Source organism: Ascaphus truei, chromosome 3, assembly GCF_040206685.1.
Source record: "Ascaphus truei isolate aAscTru1 chromosome 3, aAscTru1.hap1, whole genome shotgun sequence".
Taxonomy (NCBI): domain Eukaryota; kingdom Metazoa; phylum Chordata; class Amphibia; order Anura; family Ascaphidae; genus Ascaphus; species Ascaphus truei.
This window is the reverse complement of record NC_134485.1, coordinates 319,904,831-319,928,167: the sequence shown is the minus strand read 5'-3', so window position 1 is coordinate 319,928,167 and position 23,337 is coordinate 319,904,831. Positions and strand designations below refer to the sequence as shown.

Below are 23,337 nucleotides of genomic sequence, written 5' to 3'. Positions count from 1 at the left end.
ACAGGGCACCAATTTTATCTAGTGACTGCCTGGTCACATGATCTTCCACACAGAACTTTGCATCTTGGGTACTCTTCTGCAGCACTAACGGTGATTTAGTAGACCCCCGAGCCGAATCTTCAACGATCGATCACAGGAGAATGGATCGATCGGCAACTTGGCTAATCACTTGTCCCTGTGCAGGTTGTATTGATGCACATATTGAATGAAAAAATAAATATATATATTTTTTTTTAACGGCTGGTTGAACTGCTGCTTTAAGTCAGTACTTTGTAGAAGCACCGTTTGCAGCAATTACTGCTATTAGTCTTTTTGAATGGGTCTCTACTAGCTTTGCACGGTAGGATGGTGACATTTTTGCCCATTCTTCATGGGAAAATTGATCCAGTATAAGTTTGTTGGGGATCATCGATGGACTGTAATCTTCAAGTCTGGATTTTGGCGGGGCCTTTCAAGAACATGAATTATCTTCTTGAGTTTGACTTTCTGTTTTGGGTCATTGTTCTGCTGAAATGTGAAATACCTCCCCAGTTTGAGACCTGTCTGACTCAAACATGTTTTTCCTCAAGGATTCTCTGTACATTGCACCATCCATTACCCATTACAGAAAACTTTTTTCCCGTTGCTGACATTTAACCCCCTTCTCATATATCAGCGTTCAGTTTAAACATTACAGCTCTATAGCTTGGAATAAAATACTTAGTTTAAAAAAAAAAAAAAAATGTGCATACATTATTTGTAATTCAACAACATGTGACATTATTGGTGGGGTGTGAATACTGCTGCAAACCTGTGTGTGTGGTTTTTTTGTATAGATTTTGAACTTGGTGGTCCTCTGGAGCTCAACTTAACTTTTTTTTATATACCTGCCATTTTAGTAGGCGGTTTATTTTTTTTGGATTTTCATAGACGGGGACCGTAGTCATCCAATAGGAAGCTGCAGCGTCATCGCCCTGATGACATTGCAGTTTCCTATTAGCCACCAAATCCTGTGGGTCATTTTGATGTCACAATTCAGAGCTGAAATACTGGCAACCGGGTGGTTCCTAATGCAAAACAAATTGAGCGGTTCAGCTACGGGGAACAAAAAGGGGGATAGCTGCTTTTAATATTTTGACGTTGGTTCTTTGGACCTACAGACCAAAGGGACTTCATTATACCGTCTGTAAACATTTCTACTTTACTGTTTTAGGAAAAAGAAGGCTTTGGCAAATTAAAAGCTTAATGCTTTGGCCATCATCTTCTTCCATTTGGGGCCAGTGGAGCTCTGGGTCCATGCCCATGAGATCTTTGTTGTGCAAAGATTTAACTGAAACATTAAATATTACACTCCTGCATAAGGGAGAGTTATACAACTTAAAGGGTTTAAGGTACATTTAAAGTTTCTAAAAAATGTTTTTTTAAAAGACCTATTGGGAAAAAGTCAGATATGTTTCTCTAGCAGGTGTATGGGATAGAGAAAGTGGGGTCTAGCGCACTGCACCATTTTCAGTCAAGTGTATAAACCCGTTCTCCGACGGATAAGAAGTAATGCGCACGGTTTGATGCATCCCATTATAATCTGTGTATCATGTGACTACTCCTTTTGACACTCCAAATAACTTGGGGGCAAACATTGGAACAAAGACTGATGCTTTGAGGCAAAATATAAACATTTTCATATGTTTGATTAATTTTGCAAACGTGCACTTTCGTAAGGTTCAATTTCTGGAGATCAAAACAGAATTTGTCTAGTTCAGTGTTTTATGTGACATTCTGTATTATCGTTTGGCAAAACTGTTTTTGTGTAACTGTCTGGGGGCATCATACAAGGAGGTGGTGTGTAAATAATACTAATATAATCCCCATCTCTTCATTTCTGTAGGTTGTCAAGCTCTCAGAAATCGTAACCTTGGCAAAACTAGCGCAAGTTGATGTGAAATTTCAGTTGCCGATCTGATACTGTACAACGGTTTTGTTGAATTGTAACTTTTGTGGGTTTTTTCTTTCCTCTTTCCTGCCTTTAGATTTTAATTAAATGCTTAATGACTTTACAATGGTTGGTGTTTAAATTGAATGCTGCTTTGGGAATCATTGCCACTGTGCATATATTATATATGTTGCCAGTATTTATACATAATAGGTTCCAATTTTTCACCACCCAGTCAAAGTCAGACCCCTGCTGCAAAATTAAGTACATACATTGTCATGGATGTATTCACAGAACAGACAGCAAAACATATGATCTTGCTAGAATTCCTGTCATCAGTGGTCCATGTAAACTGGGTTTGGATGATACCGTTGAAAGCAATTAATTAATGGGATTGAGTACACAGTAGTTCATTTAAATAGTATTGGCTGAAGCAGATCTTGGCCTCAAACCATTAATATGGCTGCAGCTCATTTTCTGCCCCATCAAGCTGGAAAAAGTAGCTTTTCTCTTTGACTTGGTCTTTAAATGATCCTCCAAATCCAGAAAGCTGTAGAGGATTTGACCTCCTTAATCTTACTCTTTGTTTCCTATATGTGTCCTGTTATGTGTAAACATATAGAGTACAATTATACTTATCACAGTTCTTGAACACTCCAACGAAATGAGCATTTTCACCTGTCAATTATTCAAACATAAGGTTAGTGATAAATGCGCTCCAGCGCTGGATCCGTTAAACTAAAAGAAACGAGTACATAGAATGGGGCTAGTGAGATGATGATGTCGTCTTTGTGGGGCCAAAGTATCCCTGAAGATGGGGTTAGCAAAGAAGCCCCTATGTAATCCTCAGTGGGATGGTTCCCCTATTGGCAAAGCAAATGACAAAATAAATGGATTACTCACATATAGCCCGATTTGTGTCCTGTGAGACGTGCTGCCAAGTGAATTGCTGATGAAATGTAGAACGAAAACTGGCGCACAGTCAAAAAGTGGGTCCCAGGATGGATGAAGAAAAATTCTTTATTAATCCATAAAACAGAATTTTTCTTCATCCATCCTAGGACCCACTCTTTGACTGTGCGCCAGTTTTCGTTCTACAATTATTCAAACATGAAATGTTTTTGTGTGATTAGCACTCAATTAGCCACTTAACACAATGACCTAATTATTAATTGGCACCTAGTTAGAACAACTTGAGCCTGCAAGAGGCTAAGCAAGTACATTTTATCAGCCAATAGCCAGTTTGAATCTTGACCATTTTTATCACATGTATTTTCAAAAGCGAGGCTTTTTGTACATTGTTTATATATATTTAAACTTAAAGTTGAATTTCATGTTCAGAGCATGACCCTTCTGATTTAACTAGTCATGGAGGAATAGATTTATAGCTAATTGGGTGGAAGCTAGCCACAAGTCAACAATATAGAACATCTGATGACATTTCTCAATCCACATATTCGTAAATTTGAAGCCATATTGCCCTTGTACTGTATGCAACAAAGAAATGGTATCTACTGTCTTTCACTGCATGCATTATGAACTCTCTCTTCTTTTCAACATGTTATGATGCTTCCTTTGTATATACGTGGCAAATAAATATACATATGAAATGGAAATCAGCCCTGGAAAGTATTTAAGACATAGGTGAAACTGATGTTACTTTTTTTTTTCTTCTTTTGAAGAGATTGAATATCATACCAATAAAATTGTAACCTCCAAAGGTTTTTAACAAGTGTTTTACGGATTTATTTATGTTTTAAACAAAAAGTTATATTCTGAGTTGATTTTTTAAATGTCATTTAGAGTTGGATTAATCAATTTGCAGTGAACTCAAATGTAAATGTAATTAGGCCTGCATAGCAGTGTCTCATGAGGCAAAACATAAAAGTTTATCAAAGTGATCGTTTTCTTTGCACAATATGGGGTTATTTAGCAACATACAATAGGTACAATAAGCTACATACAAACTTCAGTGTCCTTTTTTTAACTGTTTAAAATGTCATATGTTTTCAAGGGGTACAGAAAACAAAATGGGAAAATAGGGCAAAGTAGTCAAGTAATCATCTCCGCTTAACTATTTTACTGAAGGTGAGAGGAGAAAATAGATAAGGAAAACGAAGATAATCAACCCCCCCAGACGACCATCACCCTTGTACAGTGTGTGTGTGTGTGTGTGTGTGTGTGTGTGTGTGCGCGCGCGCACACACCTCCACTCCATGACGCTTCCTCCCCTTGGCCCCAGACCCTTGTTCCTGACACCTCCTGCTGATTGGCTGCATTAGGCCGCAATTATAGTGGCCGCGAGTACAAATGTGTGTTCCTCAATGAGGCCGCCCATAGCATGCGAGCGCTATAGAGCGACCATGCGGGCGGTTTTTGCATGTCCTTTCCCAGAATTCCTTGCTGCAGTGGGAGCACTGTATGCTAGGTGATAATGGTTGAAAGGCAGGGTTGCAGACCTGTCTAAGACATGTGAATATATATACACAGTTGTGTGCATTAGAAAGTACATCCTCTTTGAATTCTATGGTTTTACATATCAGGACATAATAACAATCATCCGTTCCTTAGCAGGACTTAAAATTGGGTAAATACAACCTCAGAAGAACAACAACACATGACATATTACACTGTCATGATTTATTTAACAAAAAAAAGCCAAAATGGAGAAGCTATGTATGAAAAACTAAGTATACCTTATGATTCAATAACTTGTAGAATCACATTTAGCAGCAATAACTTTAAGTAATCGTTTTCTGTATTACTTTATCTATATAGTGTGTGTGTGTATACACACACACACACACAAGTGTGTGTATGTATATATATTTATATATATATATATATATAGTGTTCGACAATGCTATACATTTACACGCCCGGGGCGAGTGGATTTAACCTCCGGGCGAGTAAATATTGGCCCAAGCAGCACACGTGTTTGTTTTTTTAAATTTCCCCCGTTCGTGCTGCTGTTTTTCCCCCCCTCGCGCTGGAGAAAAAAAAGCCGGAGGCGGGTTCATGTTGTTGGGGGAGATTACCACGCCTCTGGCTCTCTGAGCAGTGCCTTTGCTCCTCCCACGCCTCTCAGCAATACTTTCCCTCCTCAGCGCTTTCACTCCTCCCCCTTCCGGCAGCCAGCCCCTTCCGCGCCTCTGTCTGCCACAGGCCCCTGCAGGGCCATCTGTCGCCCCCCCCTCCCATCGGGCCATCCGCCCCCCCTCCTATCGGGCCATCCGCCCCCCCTTCCCATCGGGCCATCCGTCCCCACTCCCATCGGGCCATCCGCCACCCCCCCTACCCCAATCTCTCCCGGCCTCCATGACCCCCCCCTCACCCCCATCTCTCCCGGCCTCCGTGACTCCCCCCTCACCCCCATCTCTCCCGGCCTCCGTGATCCCCCCTCACCACAATCTCTCCTGGCCTCCGTGACCCCCCCCTCACCCCAATCTCTCCCGGCCTCCGTGACCCCCCCTCACCACAATCTCCCCCCGACACCCCAAATCTCCCCACTCACTCCCGATCTCGTGTGGCAGCTCCGCCAGGTCGGTGACCTGGAAGGTCTCCTCCACCGACAGCCACTGAGCTGAGACTGCCGCCGCCCCCATGTCCCGGTGTGTCTGACACCCGGTGACCCGCGGCGACACCCGGCCTGCCCTCGCCTCTTCTCCCTCTCTCCGTGGGATATGGCTCTCTCCAGGGGAGACGTGCACTACCGGTTTCCCGGTGCGGCAGGGTCCCTGCCGCTTCCTCGGGTGTCACGGAGACCACAGCGATCCCAAGGTGTGTAGGGGTGGGGGGGGGGGTGAGAGTGTGTGTGTGTGTGTGTGTGCATGGGAGAGTGTGTGCGTGTGTGTGTAGGATACCAGAAGTGTCACATCACCCCACCCAATCACACCCCCCCCACCCAGTCACCCGGGTCACCCCACCCAGTCACCCCGTCACCCCTTCCAGTCACCCCGTCACCCCACCCAATCACCCCGTCCAGTCACCCCGTCACCCCACCCAATCACCCCGTCACCCCACCCAATCAAGCCCGTCACCCCACCCAATCAAGCCCTCTGTCTCTCTCGCCCTCTGTCTCTCTCGCCCCCTCTCTGTCTCTCGCCCCCTCTCTGTCTCTCGCCCCCTCTCTGTCTCTCGCCCCCTCTCTGTCTCTCGCCCCCTCTCTGTCTCTCTGGTTAAGGGGTTCAGGAAACTAGTCATTCACACCTGGCTTTTATTTCTAGATCCGACATTTACACACACACACACACACACGTAACCAGAACGAATTGTAGTATAATGTAATACAATAAATACATTTATGTCAAAAACGAATGTTGTTCTGACTAGGAATTTATTAAATGTATTTTATTTATATATTTTATTTTAAAGCGGGGCTAGGTGGCGAGTAGATTTTTTGGTTGGACGAGTAGATTTTTGGGTGATTTGTCGAACACTATATATATATATATATATATATATATATATAAACGAAAAGAAGACAGCGCGGCTCCCATAGCATAATATTGTAATTTAATATTTAAAATGAACATGAAAGTGAATCATGGACACTTACAATGTGCAATAAGGTAAAAAGCATTGAGTAAAGTCTTGACAGTCACCCGATCGAGCCTCCGTTGATCTTTGCTGTATAAGGAGTCCAACACACTCTCCTCGTGGATGCCTGGAGGATGCGCGCGCACCCGTTCTTCCCCTGAATCTTTATTCCCTGAGGAAGTTGCTTAACGCGACGAAACGCGTAGGGAAGTAGCTAGCACTGTCCTTTACATTATAAGATAATAAAAAAATGCACAAATGCGCACCAAGGATTAGTGGAAGGTAATTTATTAAAAATACACACAAACTCTGAGGGGATCCAACCCCACCTCAGAACAGCTGTGCAGCTGGACGGCTAAGTACTACCCAGGAGAACACCTGATGGTGACTAAACCCTAAGCTGCACAGTATACAAATACCGTAAAATTTATATAAAAACACATGAAAGAAAAAAACAAACATGAAAACAACCTATCAACAGATTTGTATAGAAACCGCCATAAGGTTGGGCACTAGCAAGGGGAAACGGACACTCACACTGAGACAGTCAGCAGACTCGCGGTGGCTGCACAGGATCCGAATCTCAGCACCGCGGAGATGGAAAAAAACGCTGCTGTCTCCTGCAGGCTCCGTCTCAGCTTACCAGCATACACGCGCAGGATGACCTGTCGTGACCTCTACGCGTTTCGTACCAAGTACTTCGTCAGGAGGTCACGTACAGCGTCATCCGCGCATATATATAGGCGGCAACTGATTGAATAAACCAGCCCCATCAGAGAAACACCCTTACTTTGCCTAATTGCTACACTGATTAAAACACCTTGAAATAAGGTTACTAGGCAACAGGGTGTATGACAACTCATGTGGGGGATGTGTGCAAGTATAAATTAATCATTGCACTCACCCCTATGAAAAAATGCAGGAAAAAGACCTCTAACAACATAAATGATATACTATGTAAACAAATCATGCTGAAACCTGTATATAAATAAAAGAAAAAAGAACAAATGATAAAATAAAAACAAATAAATATAAAAACATACATAAATGTTAATGCAAATAAATGTTAATAAATTCATTTTATTAAAAACGGAATACCTTATCTTAAAAAAGGAGTCAATTCAATTAGTTCATTGAAACCATAGGGATGTCTAGTATGCATCTCATAAATCCAAAATTGCTCCCGTTTCAATAGATGATTATCTCTATTTCCCTGTCTACTACCTAGTGATACACTTTCAAGTCCCTTAAATTTAATACAACCAGGTTCACTATTATGCACTTCTTTAAAGTGTTTCAAAAGCGGAGTTAATGGCATACCCTTTGCTATTATTTTTGGTATGTTTTTAACATTTCTCAGGTGCTCTAACATGCGCATTTTAACGGTCTTTTTGTCTTACCAATGTACTGTAAATTACAGCTACACTGTAAGGCATAGACCACATGCGTTGTCTGACAATTAATGAAACTTGTAATATTGTAGACCTTGTTAGTAACTCCTGATGTAACTGTTTTCCCTTGACAGATATGGTTACACGCTTTACACTTTCCGCATTTGTACATGCCTTTAACTCCTCGGCGAGTTTTAATATCTCCAGATACGATGGACTCTCTGGAGACTTGACTTGGAGCCAGAATGTGTTTAAGGTTAGGTGCTCGTTTGAACACTATCCCTGGTTTGGACTTTAGTTGGGGACCCAAAATGGGATCAGCTTTTAATATCCCCCAATGTTTTTGCAGAATTTTTCTAATATTGTAATGGGTATCACTAAATTGAGTAATAAATGCTGGGATTTGATTTTGTCTCTTCTCACTTTTTTTATGATGATATTTCATCAAAGATTTCCTAGGAATCCTTTCTAGTTTTTTGAGCGAAGAGTTTACTAAATCGCTATCATATTCTTTGTCTAGGAATCTTTTCTTTAAAAAGAAAGATTGTTCTTCATAATCCACAGCCTTAGAATCATTTCTCTTTAACCTGACAAATTGATTAAAGGGAATATTTTGGACCCATCTCTTATCGTAACAACTAAATGGGTCTAAATATGAATTTACATTTGTAGCCTTAAAATGCGTTTTAGTATGTACTGTTTTGGCCTCAATGTAAATCTCTAAATCGAGATAATGAATACTTACAGAGCTATTTTCACCATTGTGAAAGTGTATCACTAGGTAGTAGACAGGGAAATAGAGATAATCATTTATTGAAACGGGAGCAATTTTGGATTTATGAAATGCATACCAGACATCCCTATGGTTTCAATGAATTAATTGAATTGGCTCCTTTTTTTAAGATAAGGTATTCCGTTTTTAATAAAATGAATTTATTAACATTTATTTGCATTAACATTCGTGTATGTTTTTATATTTATTTGTTTTTATTTAATCATTTGTTCTTTTTTCTTTTATTCATATACAGGTTTCAGCATGATTTGTTTACATAGTATATTATTCATGTTGTTAGAGGTCTTATTCCTGTATTTTTTCATAGGGGTGAGTGCAATGATTAATTTATAGTTGCACACATCCCCCACATGAGTTGCTATACACCCTGTTGCCTAGTAACCTTATTTCAAGGTGTTTCAATCAGCATAGCAATTAGGCAAAGTAAGGGTGTTTCTCTGAGGGGGCTGGTTTCTTCAATCAGTTGCCGCCTACATATACGCGCGGATGACGCTGTACGTGATCTCCTGACGAAGTACTTGGTACGAAACGCGTAGAGGTCACGACAGGTCATCCTGCGCGTGTTTGCTGGTAAGCTGAGACGGAGCCTGCAGGAGACAGCAGCGGTTTTATCCATCTCCGCGGTGCCGAGATCCGGATCCTGTGCAGACACCGCGAGTCTGCTGACTGTCTCAGTGTGAGTGTCCGTTTCCCCTTGCCAGTGCCCAACCCTATGGCGGTTTCTATACAAATCTGTTGATAGGTTGTTTTCATGTTTGTTTTTTTCTTTCATGTTTTTTTATATAAATTTTACTGTATTTGTATACAGTGCAGCTTAGGGTTTAGTCACCATTAGGTGTTCTCCGTCCAGCTGCACAGCTGTTCTGAGGTGGGGTTGGATCCCCTCAGTTTTTGTGTATTTTTAATAAATTACCTTCCACTAATCCCTGGTGCGCATTGGGGCAGGGGTGACTGACACTGACTGGGGCAGGGGTGACTGACACTGACTGGGGCAGGGGGGTGACTAACACGGACTGGGGCAGGGGGGTGACTGACACTGACTGGGGGTGGGGGGGTGGCTGACACTGACTGGGGGTGGGGGGGTGACTGACACTGACGGGGTGGGGGGGGTGACTGACACTGACTGGGGGTGGGGGGTGACTGACACTGACTGGGGGTGGGGGGGTGACTGACACTGACTGGGGGTGGGGGGCCAGCCTCACTACACCCTAGATAGCCATCTGTGTCGGGGGGGGGGGGATATGGGTTACATAAGCACAACAGTCCTTTTGGAGTTCCATACTCCTCTTACCCAAGACAGGAGGAATGTCGCATCTTGGTGTATCTCCGAATGGAGTAGCCTCAGGAACCACAGCACCATCAGACTATATAATTGGGTAGTCGTGATAGTTCCAAATCAATAGACCACTGATGCCAAATCACACATTGATGTAGATTCTCCAGGAATTAAGTTATCGACCTATCGGGTTTTAAAGGGTAAAACGAAGACATATATATTCTATTCTGCTCTCCTATTACTTTAAGTAATAATAAATCATAAATCAAGGTGCAATAGAGGAAAAATGTATGGTTTCACAAATTGGTCCCAAAGGGATCAAGAAAAAGACCCTTCAAATGCATGCACTCTATGATAATATAAGGCTGATAAGGTAAGTATTAGGAATTACAATGGCTCCTATGGAGATATCAGGGTCTTAATAAAAACAAAAATAATAACATTTTATTACATAAAATATGTGACAATGTGAAAACAATTCAAATAAAAACAAATGTTTTAAAATCCCCATAGAGGAGTGGTAATATTGTTTGTCTTTAATGCCAAAAATGTAGAGGCAATTAGTTTTTACTTATTTAACCTCAATGGTAATATTACTGCGACATCAGCGGAGTACCGTTGTCTCCAATATAATCCAAAAGAATCCTTAGTTGTAATTAAGCATATTTTATGGCATTGTACAGTATATGTGCTGCCTCCAAGTGACTCAAATATACAGTAACACACAAGATCATCAGTCATTTGTCTCTTAGTGGATCACTAGGTTGCAGATTCCTAGTATTTAAATAGATTGCTTCACCAAATAATAACACATGGATTACTTATAAATTGGTAATAACATATTTACTCCTTATTTCTAGACTGGATATAATATATAACACGTTCTATTTTGACACACAATGTCTCTCACATTTAAGCGCATTTCAGTCCTCTTAATAGACATTTTTTGCAAATTTGCATATGGAGTTTGCACAGGTGTGTCTAAACCGTGGATGTATGAGGTGATTGTAGTGAAAGTTAATTCCGCCAGAATAGTCCTATCCACATATCATAAAATCCAATCTTGATTGATAACGGACAACCTCAGTTATCTGTTTGAGTTTTTTTTTTTTTTTAATTTTGGCAGTGTAAATTGTGATCTATCTGCAAAAATCTTCAGGCTAATGCCATCCATTTGTATTTGAAAACTGAATCTAGCTGCCTGGAATACAGCCTGCTTGGACTTGGAATAATGTAGTCAAGTGAATATGTCTTTTGGGATCACCAGCCAAAATTGTTCTGGGTCTCAGCTACTGTGTGTGCTCTGTCCATCCTGCACATGCTCAGACTAGTCCTCTGATTTAGGTGCTCATAACTCCTCTTACACTGATATTATTGCGTCTTAATCTACTGTATCAAGGTCCTCCTGTTCTGAGAGACAATCAACTTGAGACATTAGTATCTACCTCCTGTTCAAGGTTTCGGTGTGTCAAAATGATTCTCAAGGCAGTCGGCACAGTGATTTCTTTACTTTTTTCATTGTCTTTTGCATATCAGAGTGAAATGCCACTTTTATGTTAGAAACTAGTTCGCAAAGATTCCCCTTAGAGCCGAGTTGAAATAGGTCCTCAGTATCTGACTCAGAGTCCTGTGTTCCACATGGAAAGGCGCTTAAAAAAGTCAGGCATGTCATGGTGCTATGTGGGGCAAGATATCAGTAGGTTAGCTTAAGTTACCAACCATTTTATGATTCTCTGCAATAGAGGCAAGCTAGTTAGCTTCCAAGTTGCTCTGCGCCGCACATGGAATTTTATCCAGATATCTAAATAAATCATCTGAAAATAAAACAGTGAAGTGTTTTTTAAATTAGGTCTATATTTGTTTGTTTTTGCTTAGTGATGTCTAATATATGAACAACTATGTTGACTTTGATTTTATTTTCATTTATTGCTGCGATAAATTAAGAAAAGAAAGAGCAATGTGTGAGAGAAACATTCTGTCTACAGAGCCACTAGAAAAGCATTTCTTCTCAAATGCTTCAGTTTGCCACAAACGCTTACTTGAATCAAGTGTGCTACAGTATGATGAATAAATAGTATTCATCCCACATTGTATCATTCTTCGCTAATCACATTGAAAAACTATGCTAATAGAACCAGACAAATATTTTTTTTAATGTAGCAGATGTTAGAAAAAATATGCATGTGCTGTGTTTCAAGGGCAGTAGGATATGGATTAATACTTTGTTTTGCTTTTACATGTAAAAGCAAAACAATCTCACAATGAAAAAGAAAATAGTACACATTTACTACAAATAGGGAACATCTTTGCACATAAAAATGGTGTTGCAATTTTCCATCACTGATAGCACCGGTCATAAATATTTAAACCATTACACCCGGACTGGATCCTCAAACTTCAAAAGTGCAATCGTGCCTTTAAGGTAAAATAAAGGCATTCTTTATTAAAAGAATATTTGGTCTCCACAAAATTGCCATTGACCAGATATAGAAGAAAATAATCTTTGGCTACTGTGACGGGACAGGTGCCAAGCGAGTAATAAAGGGGTCACCACCATTAGGCACCCCCTTCCACTGTCTGGGAAGTGAGGGGTTAACCCGAAATGTACTTACAATACATATGTTCCCCTGCTTCATAACCAAAATGTATGTCCCTTGGTTATCCTGTTCCCACATTTAGAGGGAATTAATGTATTTTTATTCCCCTGCCTCATGGCAAACTGTTTTATTTGCTAGACGTGTATATTGCTACAATTATGGTTTTTGTACCTTTGCAGTGTATGCAGCAACCACATACACTGGGATCCAGGTGGGAGGGAAAGGGTTAATGTTAATTTTGTGTTTATGGCCCTTTGTCCCTTTTCCCGCCTTTGCTGGCTCCATTTTGCAGTCTCTCCATAGGTCGCCATTGGGGCTCCATATAACCCTATGGAGATTCCGGCGATTTGGGCCTGATATCGTGGAAGACCTGCAGGTGGCGCCCGAGAGGAGCGGCGGTTTCCCATTGAAAGTCAATGGAGCCATTCATTTCAAAGGAGATTCCTCAAAGCCGACCTCTAGGAACGGGTTGGCAGCCATCCAAACCGCAGACCGCAAGAGCGGAAACATTGTCTTGAAGAGAGCTTTGATCACTCCCCGGTCAAGTTCAAATTCAATTGACGTGGGAAACTTAGGTTCTAGGGCACCCAGGAATACAATTCTTTTTGCCCCTAGACCCTAGGAACCCCCTCACACGACTCCAAACGGGTCCGAGAGTTAATGACCCCGGTAAAGGGTCGCGCTCGTTATAAAGGGTCGCACCATAGACTCTATTGGTGGAGGTAAAAGCCGCGAGGAAAAACGGCTAAGTCAGAGTGATCAGAAACCTGGAACCCATAACTCCGGTTCTGTTAAACCTAGAGGGATGAGATTTGGTCACCATGTAGTCCTAGTTCCAGCAGGATTGCATGGCAAATACCGACCCTCTCGGGGCAACAAAACGGAGTCAGGGTAATTGTAAAGTTTGGGTTTCTGCCATTGACTTGCATGGCAGAAAAAAGCCTTGTGTTCCAAAAGTGCTTTTAAGCTAATTGTGTAACTCCGGTCCGGTGGGTCGCAGCGGGCTGAAACTTGGCCACCATGGAGAGTCCCCTCTGGCATGAGTGTCTGGCAAGTTTCGACCCGCTTGGCCCAGCCGAACGGATTATTTTAATATATATAGATATTAAGGAATGTACTGTATTTCCAGGCGGGGAGAAAAGCCCGCGAAAGTTAATGGTTCTGCTTAATGTTAATGCTCAGGGTGGTGACCCTTTGTCTACAACAGACCCCCTGATCAAAGGCTCAACCACTCTGGTTGTATACATTAGGACGGAGAAACGCAGGGCTTGAGTGGTCTGTAAGTGCTGTAATTCACACTTACAAACAAAGGATTTCCTGACCAGATCCAAGTCTGGTAGACTTTTAGGCGCTCTGACATTTGTGTGGGACTAAAGAAATGAGACCCCAAGGGCCAGAGGTGCGCATGTACCAACTAACTGGGGGCATGATCTAACAATGCTTCCCACGTTAGCTGGCAAAGGGTCATTGGGTGGAGGTAATTGATGTCCAATGCCTTACACCCTCTCTGAATGTATAGGGCTGGAATCCCATGTAAACCCTATACCCATGTTCTTCGTGATGTCTTCATTTGTATCCTGTATTGCTGAATGAATTGCCAATCCTGTACCTAATTGCTTCGTTGTCCAACCCCTAAGTAAGTGCTATATTTTGTCTGTTATTTGTACCATCTTGTGTGTTCACCTTCTTTAAGGAATAAACTATATTTATTATATCTAAGTCGTGTTCAATTCAACCCAGATATTTTGTGTATATTATAACCTATCACTAGCTACCGTGACAGCTACTTCGAAGAGTTTGTGTTTGAACACACAGGTTATTCTTACGTGTCTTCTCATGGTAGTAAATATGCCATCAAGGGTCCCCAGTGTACCCACACGTCTGCTGAGAAACCAGTTAGGGTTACTGTATATAACACTCAGGAACTGGTAGACTTTATGAAGGACTGTGAGCATCCTCAGTCATGCAACACGGTGTTAGGCCTAAGAAGCTTGTGGTCAAGGTTAAACAATCTTAATTGTAACGAATGCAGCAAGACATTGGATTACTTGGGGCGATTTTCACAGATTCCATACAAAAGCCACTTGCATGTGCCAATTCAGCAGAAGCTAAATGTAGTTTGTGTTGCTGGCAGCATTGCATGAGACTTGGTCCTCGGGGGAGAGGAAATAATACAGGGGATCAGGCAGCTTCGCTGGCCAGTGGATGGGGGTGGAAAGAGCGGGACTTTGGGCTGGAGAAGAGTCTTGGGGTAGTGAAGGACTGGCCTGCGCCAGGCCTGGAGGTAAAAAATACTGCTTCCATTGTGATGTTTGGCCAATATATACATGTGTATTTTAAAAAAATCACCCACAAATCCGCCCCTTAGGATTGCCTCTTTAAATGTAAAAAAAAAGAAACGACAAAAAAAAAACCATAAAAGAAAATACATTTAAATAAATAACACACACAACATTTTTTTTATTTTAAATGTAAAAATCACAGATTAATTTTTTTTTATCTTTAATCATGTTTCAAAAAGTTATTTAAATTACAATTTTTGTGTTATGTTAATCATGGTTACTATTACTATTCAAGGGGAGGTTGCATTATTGACCTTGATTCAAATCACATCAATCATAGACATAGTTAATGTTACGACTAGTTTTAATTTGATAAATTACATTAGTAACAGATTTCAAGGCAGGTTTTTTTTGGCCTTTATTTCAAATTCATATGTAATATGTCAAATTGCATCTATATACATTTTAAGTCTCCAAAATTTGGCATGCATATTGGATAATTATGATTTTGAAACACAGGCCATACAATAACACTGCCATTGTGGAAATCAAATGACTTAATTGGATATATTTTCATTTATCATCAATCATTGACATAGTTAATAATTACGATATCTCTATCGTTATTACATTAGTGTAATCATGGTTTTTGATAGCAAGTCAGCTTTAGTATTTGTTTACAATTCATATGCAATATGCCAAATGACCTCTACTTTCCTTTATCAATCATAGACATAGTTAATAATAAGGAAAAAAAGAGAACCTTACACAAAGAATATATGAAACTGAAAAATGACTAATTGAAATATCAAGTGCAGTGTAAGTGGAATATAAAGTGCACTAAATAAGGTACTGTGAGCTAAATGAAGGCTGTTAACAAGTACAATAATACAAATGGGGGTGTAACAACCTCCACCCACCTATGACGCACACTGGAAAGTAGGTAACTGACTCTAAACTATCACAGTGAGCTCTGCGTGGCCATGGATATAATCTTCTCAGATACAGGAGATCACCAGTGCCAATAACAACACAACCATGTTCATTGTGACCTCCACCAGTTCCATACAATGCTTTATAGTCTTACATAGCCAGCTTATTTATTTATAAAATGTTTTACCAGGAAGTGATACATTGCAGTGTATTACCTCTCGTTTTCAAGTATATCCTGGGCACAGAATTATGATCCCCATATAGCTTTATTAGTACTTACCGAAGTGCTACAATTAGAACACAGTTATCTCTGCAGTGTTTTAATAAATTCGCTACTTTATTAGGCTTCAGTTTGAGTTTCTTATGTGGACAAACTCCAATTAACTCTCACATATTTTATGTCCACACCTTTATTTTATTTCTTGAGCATAGCTCACAATAAAGTCTGTTTTAAATACTGACATCAATTCATACTGGGTAACATGCTGGTCCCGTATAAGGGACCTGCCCACTTAGTTCTCCATTTGAGGTTGTCTCTCCGTTGATGACATTGCATGAATGCTCTCATATATGGAGATCCTTATTCTCTAGTTCGTTGATCTCATTTGTTACCCCAGATCGTAGCACCTACATACCTAACTGGTACAATCTTATTTAGCTGTTGGGAGGGCATCCCCTAATCCCCACCGCCCCCTTCCCCCAAGTACATGGTTACAATACACTACGAGGTTACAAATACATGGGTACATTAGGTGAACAGGGTTATACATTATATACAAGACATTGCATGAACAGTTAAAGATTAAATAAGTTATAGGCTTATGTAACAGTTACAGACCACATTAAAAGGTGATACAGCCTTAGTTTTGAAAGAACTTAGATTAGTGGCGGTTTTGAGAGTCTCCGGTAGGTTGTTCCAGTTTTGGGTTGCATGGTAAGAGGAGGAGTGGCCGGATACTTTGTTGACCCTTAGGACCATGAAAAGTCCCTTGGAGCCAGATCTCAGTTGAGAAGTGCTGCGTGTGGTAGGGGTGAGGACCTTGTTCAGAACAGGGGGAAGCTTGCCTAATAATAATTCAAGGCAAGACAGGAAAGATAAACTTTGCACCTAGACTCAAGTATTGGCCTATCTAGTTCTTTGAGCATTTCGCAGTGTATGTGTTGTAGTCATTAAATGACAAAGTGGCATATTGAATTGTAGAGGGTGTCTAGTTTGCTAAGGTGAGTTTGGGGTGCTGTGGCATATACTATGTCCCCATAGTCTATAATTGTATTGGCATCTGCAGTGTGATGCGCTTTCTGACCAGAAGGCTAAGGGAGGATTTGTTCCTATAAAGTACACCTGGTTTTGAATATGTTTTGGATGTCAGGATATCAATGTGCAACCCAACTGTTAAGTGGGAGTCACAACATATGCCTAGATATTTGAAACTAGTGACATGGGCTAGGATGGTATTGGAGTCTGATCTGAACAGTAGCTCCGTCATTGGTAGCTTTCGAAATTTAGCTTTGGCTAATGCCAGGAGTAGGAACGTCACATATGGTCACTGTCCAAAAGTTGCGGTGGGACAAGCTTCTGAATTTTCAGTCGCAAGCGACTGAGTACTCTAAGTAGGGCAGGGAAAGAGGACCCAATCAGAGTGGTGGCAGCTGTGTCAATGCCACCATGGACATTGGCAAGTCAGTCACTCAGCTCATCATTCAAATGAATACTGATCTCACAATCCCCGACTGCAGTAGTAGCAGCTTCAGTTGTCTCAGACAAGGGAACTGACATCTCCAGAGTAGATGTGAGACTAATGAGAAAGAGTCAGGTAAGAGAGTCAAGGGAGTCAGAGGTGACCCACCGGACAACCATGATCATCACCCGAAGTTCTCCTCGTCATGAGTGAACTACTGAGAACCTGATTTCTGTTCCTATCCTATCATTCGGTATCAAGTTTATGCTAGCGTACCCTGGCTCGGTTACCCATGCACTTTGAATGTATTGTACCTTATCTGTGGTTTTATGTTATAGAGATAACACCCTTTATGTTTATATTGCTCTGTTACTTATTATAATAAACAGATTTAATTTTGTTAAAACATGTAAGATTGTCCAAACTGAGCACATATTTTTCTGTCAACAATAAAATATATTCTATGTACATTCCTATACTGAGCTAGGAATAAAGTGACTATTCATTAAATTGAGTACAGTATGTGTGCTAGACAAGGAATGTGTGTCATGATGCATGTTGCCTTGTTTGACTTCTATACAAAGTTGAAATTGTTATCTCCTGCCATATACCCAACCTCGTGGGACTGGGAGTTTGCAACTGCTCTATCACATTATGTAATTTTAATAACACACCAGGAACTGTATAGGCCTTTTTTTACAAAAGAGTGTATTCATACATAAAGTTTCATGTCTATGGAACGTGTTGCTGCTGCAGATGCTGTCATTTGTTACATTCAAGATAGATGTTACGTAATTGATGGGTGGCTGCCAGGTCCAATTGGCTGTTCTGACAAAGATGTTAGGGTCGGGTGTAGCATTGCTTGCCTGGCAAAGCAAAGATGGCACTTAAGGGCTGACTTGTTTTGGCTTCAACTACTACTAGATGTTCAACATTCAAATATGACTAAAATGTGGTGCCGTATTTGCTTGTTTGGAAAATAAGATAATGATGTTGATGGTGTGGCGGTTCATGAATTGTGATGATTCAAATCTAAATTAAAATAGGGACTCCTAGTATGCCACAACATTTCGAGGGGGTTTAGGTTCGGACTTTGACTAGGCCATTCTAAAATGCTGAATTTCTTCTGAAGCCATTATTTTGTAGATCTGCTTGTATGTTTAGGAAAGGAAATACCTGCCTTGTAGAGCTTACAATAGAATCTAAGTGGTATGTTGGGAGATTTACAGAGACAGCAGGTGGGAATAAGTGCAGTAGATGGCAATGCTTGACCACAATGGTTAGTAACAATGACTGTGGGTGTGGGACAGTAGCCATGAATCCAGCCTATTGGGATGCTTCTTTCGTTCCATCATCTTGTTTGAGTGCAATGATTTGCTTCTTCCCAGTTATAGGTCTCTGCTTCATTTTCCTTAAGCTTTTGTTATCTTCTTGTTATCTCCACCATATTGCAGTTACACTGTCTTACATCTTCTGTTACACGTTTATGGATTATTTTACACAGCTCTGCATATTCAATTCTTGTGTTTTGGGATTGCCAAATTTATTGTCGTGTCCTCTAATTGCTTGATATCATCATATATTTTCCTGATCACCCTGGCAGTGGGCACCTTTGGGGTTAATCCCTTCTCACTCTAGGTAGGACAGGAAATAGATTTTTGCAGGTAGGCCATACTGTATAAGGCCCCTCCCTCTACCTGCACCTCAGTCTTTTCCTGTCCTCACAGCTAGGAGTAGGATTTTTTATTTTCTAAAGGGACTCACCTACTGCACCTTGTGCAGATATTCAGGGACCTCAGCCTCTCTGCCCTGAAGCTCCGGTCGACGCGCCCATGCGGGTGGCAAGGCGGAGACCCCTAAGAGTCGGGGGAGCCCCAGGAACCCAGGACATTTATGGGGTGGGGAGCAGCTGCAGCCGTGGGCCGTGGAGGCTTACATGCAAAGGAAACCCCATTACCCGACACAAAGGGAGGGGGAGCATAGCAGCTGCAGCTGAGAGCCTCGTGAAGGCTCAGACTCACCGCACTAGCATCTGGTACGCTGCGGTAAAGAAACCCCCAGGAGCCCGGTACAACGCGGAGGGGGGAGCAGCCACAGCTGCGAGCCGGAAAAAAAGGCTAAAAGTTACCGCGCTAGCATTGGGAACGCTGCGGTAGAGGGAACAGTGCACGCGACCGCACGGGAGCGCGCGTCACGTTCCGGCCGGCAGATGCGTGCACAGACACGCGGGCCGTGCACGAGCACTGTGATGACGTCAGAGAAGCGACGGACACACTGTGTGTATGTGTGAGTGAGAAACTGCAGCATGGAACGCTCAGCAGGGAGAAGCCAAGTGCTGGAAATGGATTCGAAAATGGAGACACCTAAAAGTTCAGTTCCCAAGACTAGGTGAGTCCTTAGTTTTAGTTCTACATGGGAAAGAGAGATGGCTATATACATTAAGGTGTATGTTTAGTATTTATTTTGTTTTTATAAAATAGTTCGGCGGTTACCCTCCCAGAAGCAGAATCTTCAAAGGGTACGGGGGAATCCCTGCAACATAAAAGGAAGGTTGCTAAGAAACTAAATGGTGCGCAGCTTGCGAGAAACCAGCCCTAATAGGGAAGACATTATGTGAAGATTGTCTTAAGGCAGCTGCAGGGGATTCCAACGAACAAATGAGCACTTTCCTTGTATTGATGAAGGAGGCAGTTAAACAGAGTGTGGATGCGGCAGTTCAGCAAGCAGTTAACCCTGCGCAAAAAAGATCTAGATCCCAAACCAGTCTGGATAAGGGGAAAGGTTTTTCATCAGATGATTCTGACATTGATTGTTTTCAAGTATCAGAGGGTGAAATGGATTCATCAGATCAGGATATTCAGGAAGAGGAATCTGAATTTGATGTAGAAATGGTGGATCCACTCATCAAAGTCATGAGGCAGGCATTGGAATTAGAAGATACTGAGAAGTTAACCCACAAGAAGGATAAACTTTTTGGGTCAAGACAAAGAAAAAGTAGAGTCTTTCCTATTCATCAGGTAATTAAAGACCTCATTCAAGTGGAGTTGGCGCGACCAGACGCCAAAGTATTTACGCCTAAAAGGTTTGGGAAGATGTATCCATTCCCACAAGAGGAGGTAAAATTTTGGGATGTCAGCCCAAAGGTGGATACTGCTATATCCAGAATAGTAAAAAAGACCACAATCCCAATAGAAGGGGCTGCATCATTAAAGGACACTATGGATAGGAAGATGGATTACATAGTGAATAAAAGCATACGTTACAGCAGGAACACCCTACAAACCAGCCATAGCAACAACGTCAGCAGCAAGGGCTATGTGAGTGTGGATTGCCAACATAGAAGAGGCAATAGACAAGGGTGGTAAAAGAAGTGCTATTCTTAAGGCACTGTCCGAAGTAAAGTGGGCAACAGACTACATAGCAGAAGCCTCTTTGGATGCGGTAAAATTAGCAGCTAAATCTATGGCTCTAGCGGTATCAGGAAGAAGGGCTTCATGGCTCAGACAGTGGATTGCTGACACAGCATCAAAGAACAGCTTATGTGGATTACGATTTGAAGGTGAATTCCTCTTTGGCAACAAACTGGATGCCATACTAACAAAAGCATCAGGAGGTAAGAGCACTTTTTGCCCCAGGAAAACAGGACCAGAAGATTCGGTTTCCAACAGGCTAATAGAAATCAGTATAAGGAAGCAAAGGCATATAGACCTGGCAGGTTGTTTCCAAGGCAAACAATATGGAGGGGCGGCCAGAACCGGCTTTTTCGAGGCGCCAGAGGAAGAGGATCATTTGCAAAGAACTAGTTCACATGAAGGTCAAAGGGCCCAGCAGTTGCCAGTAGGAGGGCGACTGAAGCACAATACAGGACAATTGGGTATTAGAAACCATTCGTCAGGGGTACAGTATAGAATTCAAAGAGATACCAAGAAGAAATATGGGCCTAATAACATGGGTACAGTCCAAGGAAAAAAGAAGGCAAATGAATTTGGCTTTAAAGAAGTTATTACAGGCGGAAGTAATAAAGAAGGTACCTCAGGAAGACAGAGGAAGTGGAATTTATTCCAGAATATTTCTAGTAAAGAACCCTAAAGGGGAGTACAGAGCAATCCTAGACCTAAGAAAGGTAAATGCATTCTTGAAAATTAAGAAAATTCAAGATGGTATCGTTGAACCTGATTATTCAAGAGGTACAACCAGGAGACTGGATGGTGGCGATAGACTTAAAAGACGCTTATTAACATGTGCCCATAGAAAAGGGTGTTAGAAATGTGAGCACACAGCGCCTCAGGCGGAGCTCACGGCTCTCTCCTTACACTGCTCAGACCCTTCCACTACAACCACGCAAGCCCCCTTCAGCTTCATCACTTACCCCTCGGCATGGTGGGACGCTTCACGAGGTTCTTCCTCCACGCTCAGCGCCGCAGCCGTCGACGCGGAATCGCCGCCCCGCACGCACGTGCGCACCCCACGTTGCTTCCTCTCATGCACACGTCGGACTTACAGTGCACACACAAAAGCCCTTGAACTTATCCCCACTCAGGCTCCGCCCCCAAACACCGCACGGTTACAATCTGGCTCTTGCTGAGTGTCACCTGAGCTCTAAGAACAGCATCCAATGCACTGAAGCTCCCTGGGCTCCTCCAGGCACGCCCCCTCTCCTGGTTGGCTGTTCCAGCTTTACTGCTGCGGCCGAGTTTATTCGAGCATTTGCCCGTTCTCGGCCGCAGCAGTAACCTGGCGCGCGCCGGAGGGTGCCGGGCGCGCGCCAAAGCAGCGGAAGAGCGCCCTCCGATCGGGGTGCTCTCCCTCCCGCTGCCGGGTCCGCCGGGTCCCCCGGAACCCCCTGCCGCCGTCCCCCACATCGCGGGACACCAGGGCTCCCTCGGGGAGCCCTGGACGCGCGTGCAGGGGGCGCTGGCACCCGATGACGCGTGACCGTGCATCGGTGACGTGCGGCACGCCGAGGGAGTGGGGCTAGCAAGCCGGGGCATCCCCCGGCTTGCGGAACTAGCCCTGCTCGGATTAAGTGTGTCGGTAGTGTATATACCCTCTCTGTTCTGTGCTTCCTTGCTCGTCATAGTTTTTGTATGGGTGTTTCACAGTGCTTGTTCTTTGATTCTCTCGGTTTGATGTGGCTTGGCAGATTACCCCCTTTTGCTCTCGACTTCGGATTGTTCCTGTTTACGTACCTTCTGACTCCCTTCGACCACGGCACTCATCTCGATCCCTCCATACGTCTCCTACCCCTGATCTCGGCAACGGCAACGACCATTCTTCTGGGCAAACGGTACCAGCAAGTATTCACGCAATACACCCCATCTGGCCTGGCACCATCTAATACCACAACCCGGACACGTCCCTCGCTCTGTCGGTGTGTGTATTCATACAGTAGAGGCAACGTTTATTCTAGCATTTGCCGTAAACTAGCCGGGTTACATTCTGGGAATGTGCTGGGTATGTTCTGGGCTAGTTTGAGGCACCTCAGTTCTAGGGACAGGTCTGGTCTGCGGGCTACTCCAGCATAACATTAGGACGAGCCCACAAGACGCAGACCAGGCCGAACTGAGGCAAGCAATCTCTACGCTGATACAGCAAAACCAGGCCATGGCCGATCAGATTGTGGCCCTAACACGCCAAATGGCCAAACTTTCGGCTCTGGTACTGGAAGCACCTGTTCCTCTTTCTCCTCCACAGGCTGCAGAACCAGTCAGACCCAGCAGTCAGGACGTGAAGATACCGCCTCCCAAGCCGTACGCTGGCAACCCGCAGGAGTGCAGAGGTTTCCTTAACCAGTGCGAGGTTCAATTTGAAATGGCACCCCTTCAGTACGACACCGGCCGGAAGAAGGTAGCCTACGTGTACAACCTACTGATGGGTAGCACGCTGGCATGGGCCTCGCCAGTCTGGGAGTTGCGCATGGACCTGACACAAGACTACC

At 42.8% G+C, this 23,337-nt stretch overlaps 1 protein-coding gene across 1 annotated transcript in view; it reads left to right on the top strand.

Moving 5' to 3' along the window:
* SUCLA2 (succinate-CoA ligase ADP-forming subunit beta) overlaps positions 1-3,633 on the top strand; it is a 105,497-nt gene extending 101,864 nt beyond the window's left edge. The window contains exon 11 of the mRNA XM_075591152.1: positions 1,865-3,633. Coding sequence (XP_075447267.1) covers positions 1,865-1,939 — 75 coding nt within the window. The 3' untranslated portion in view covers positions 1,940-3,633. The remainder of the gene's footprint in view (positions 1-1,864) is intronic.
* The last annotated feature ends 19,704 nt before the right edge of the window (positions 3,634-23,337 follow it).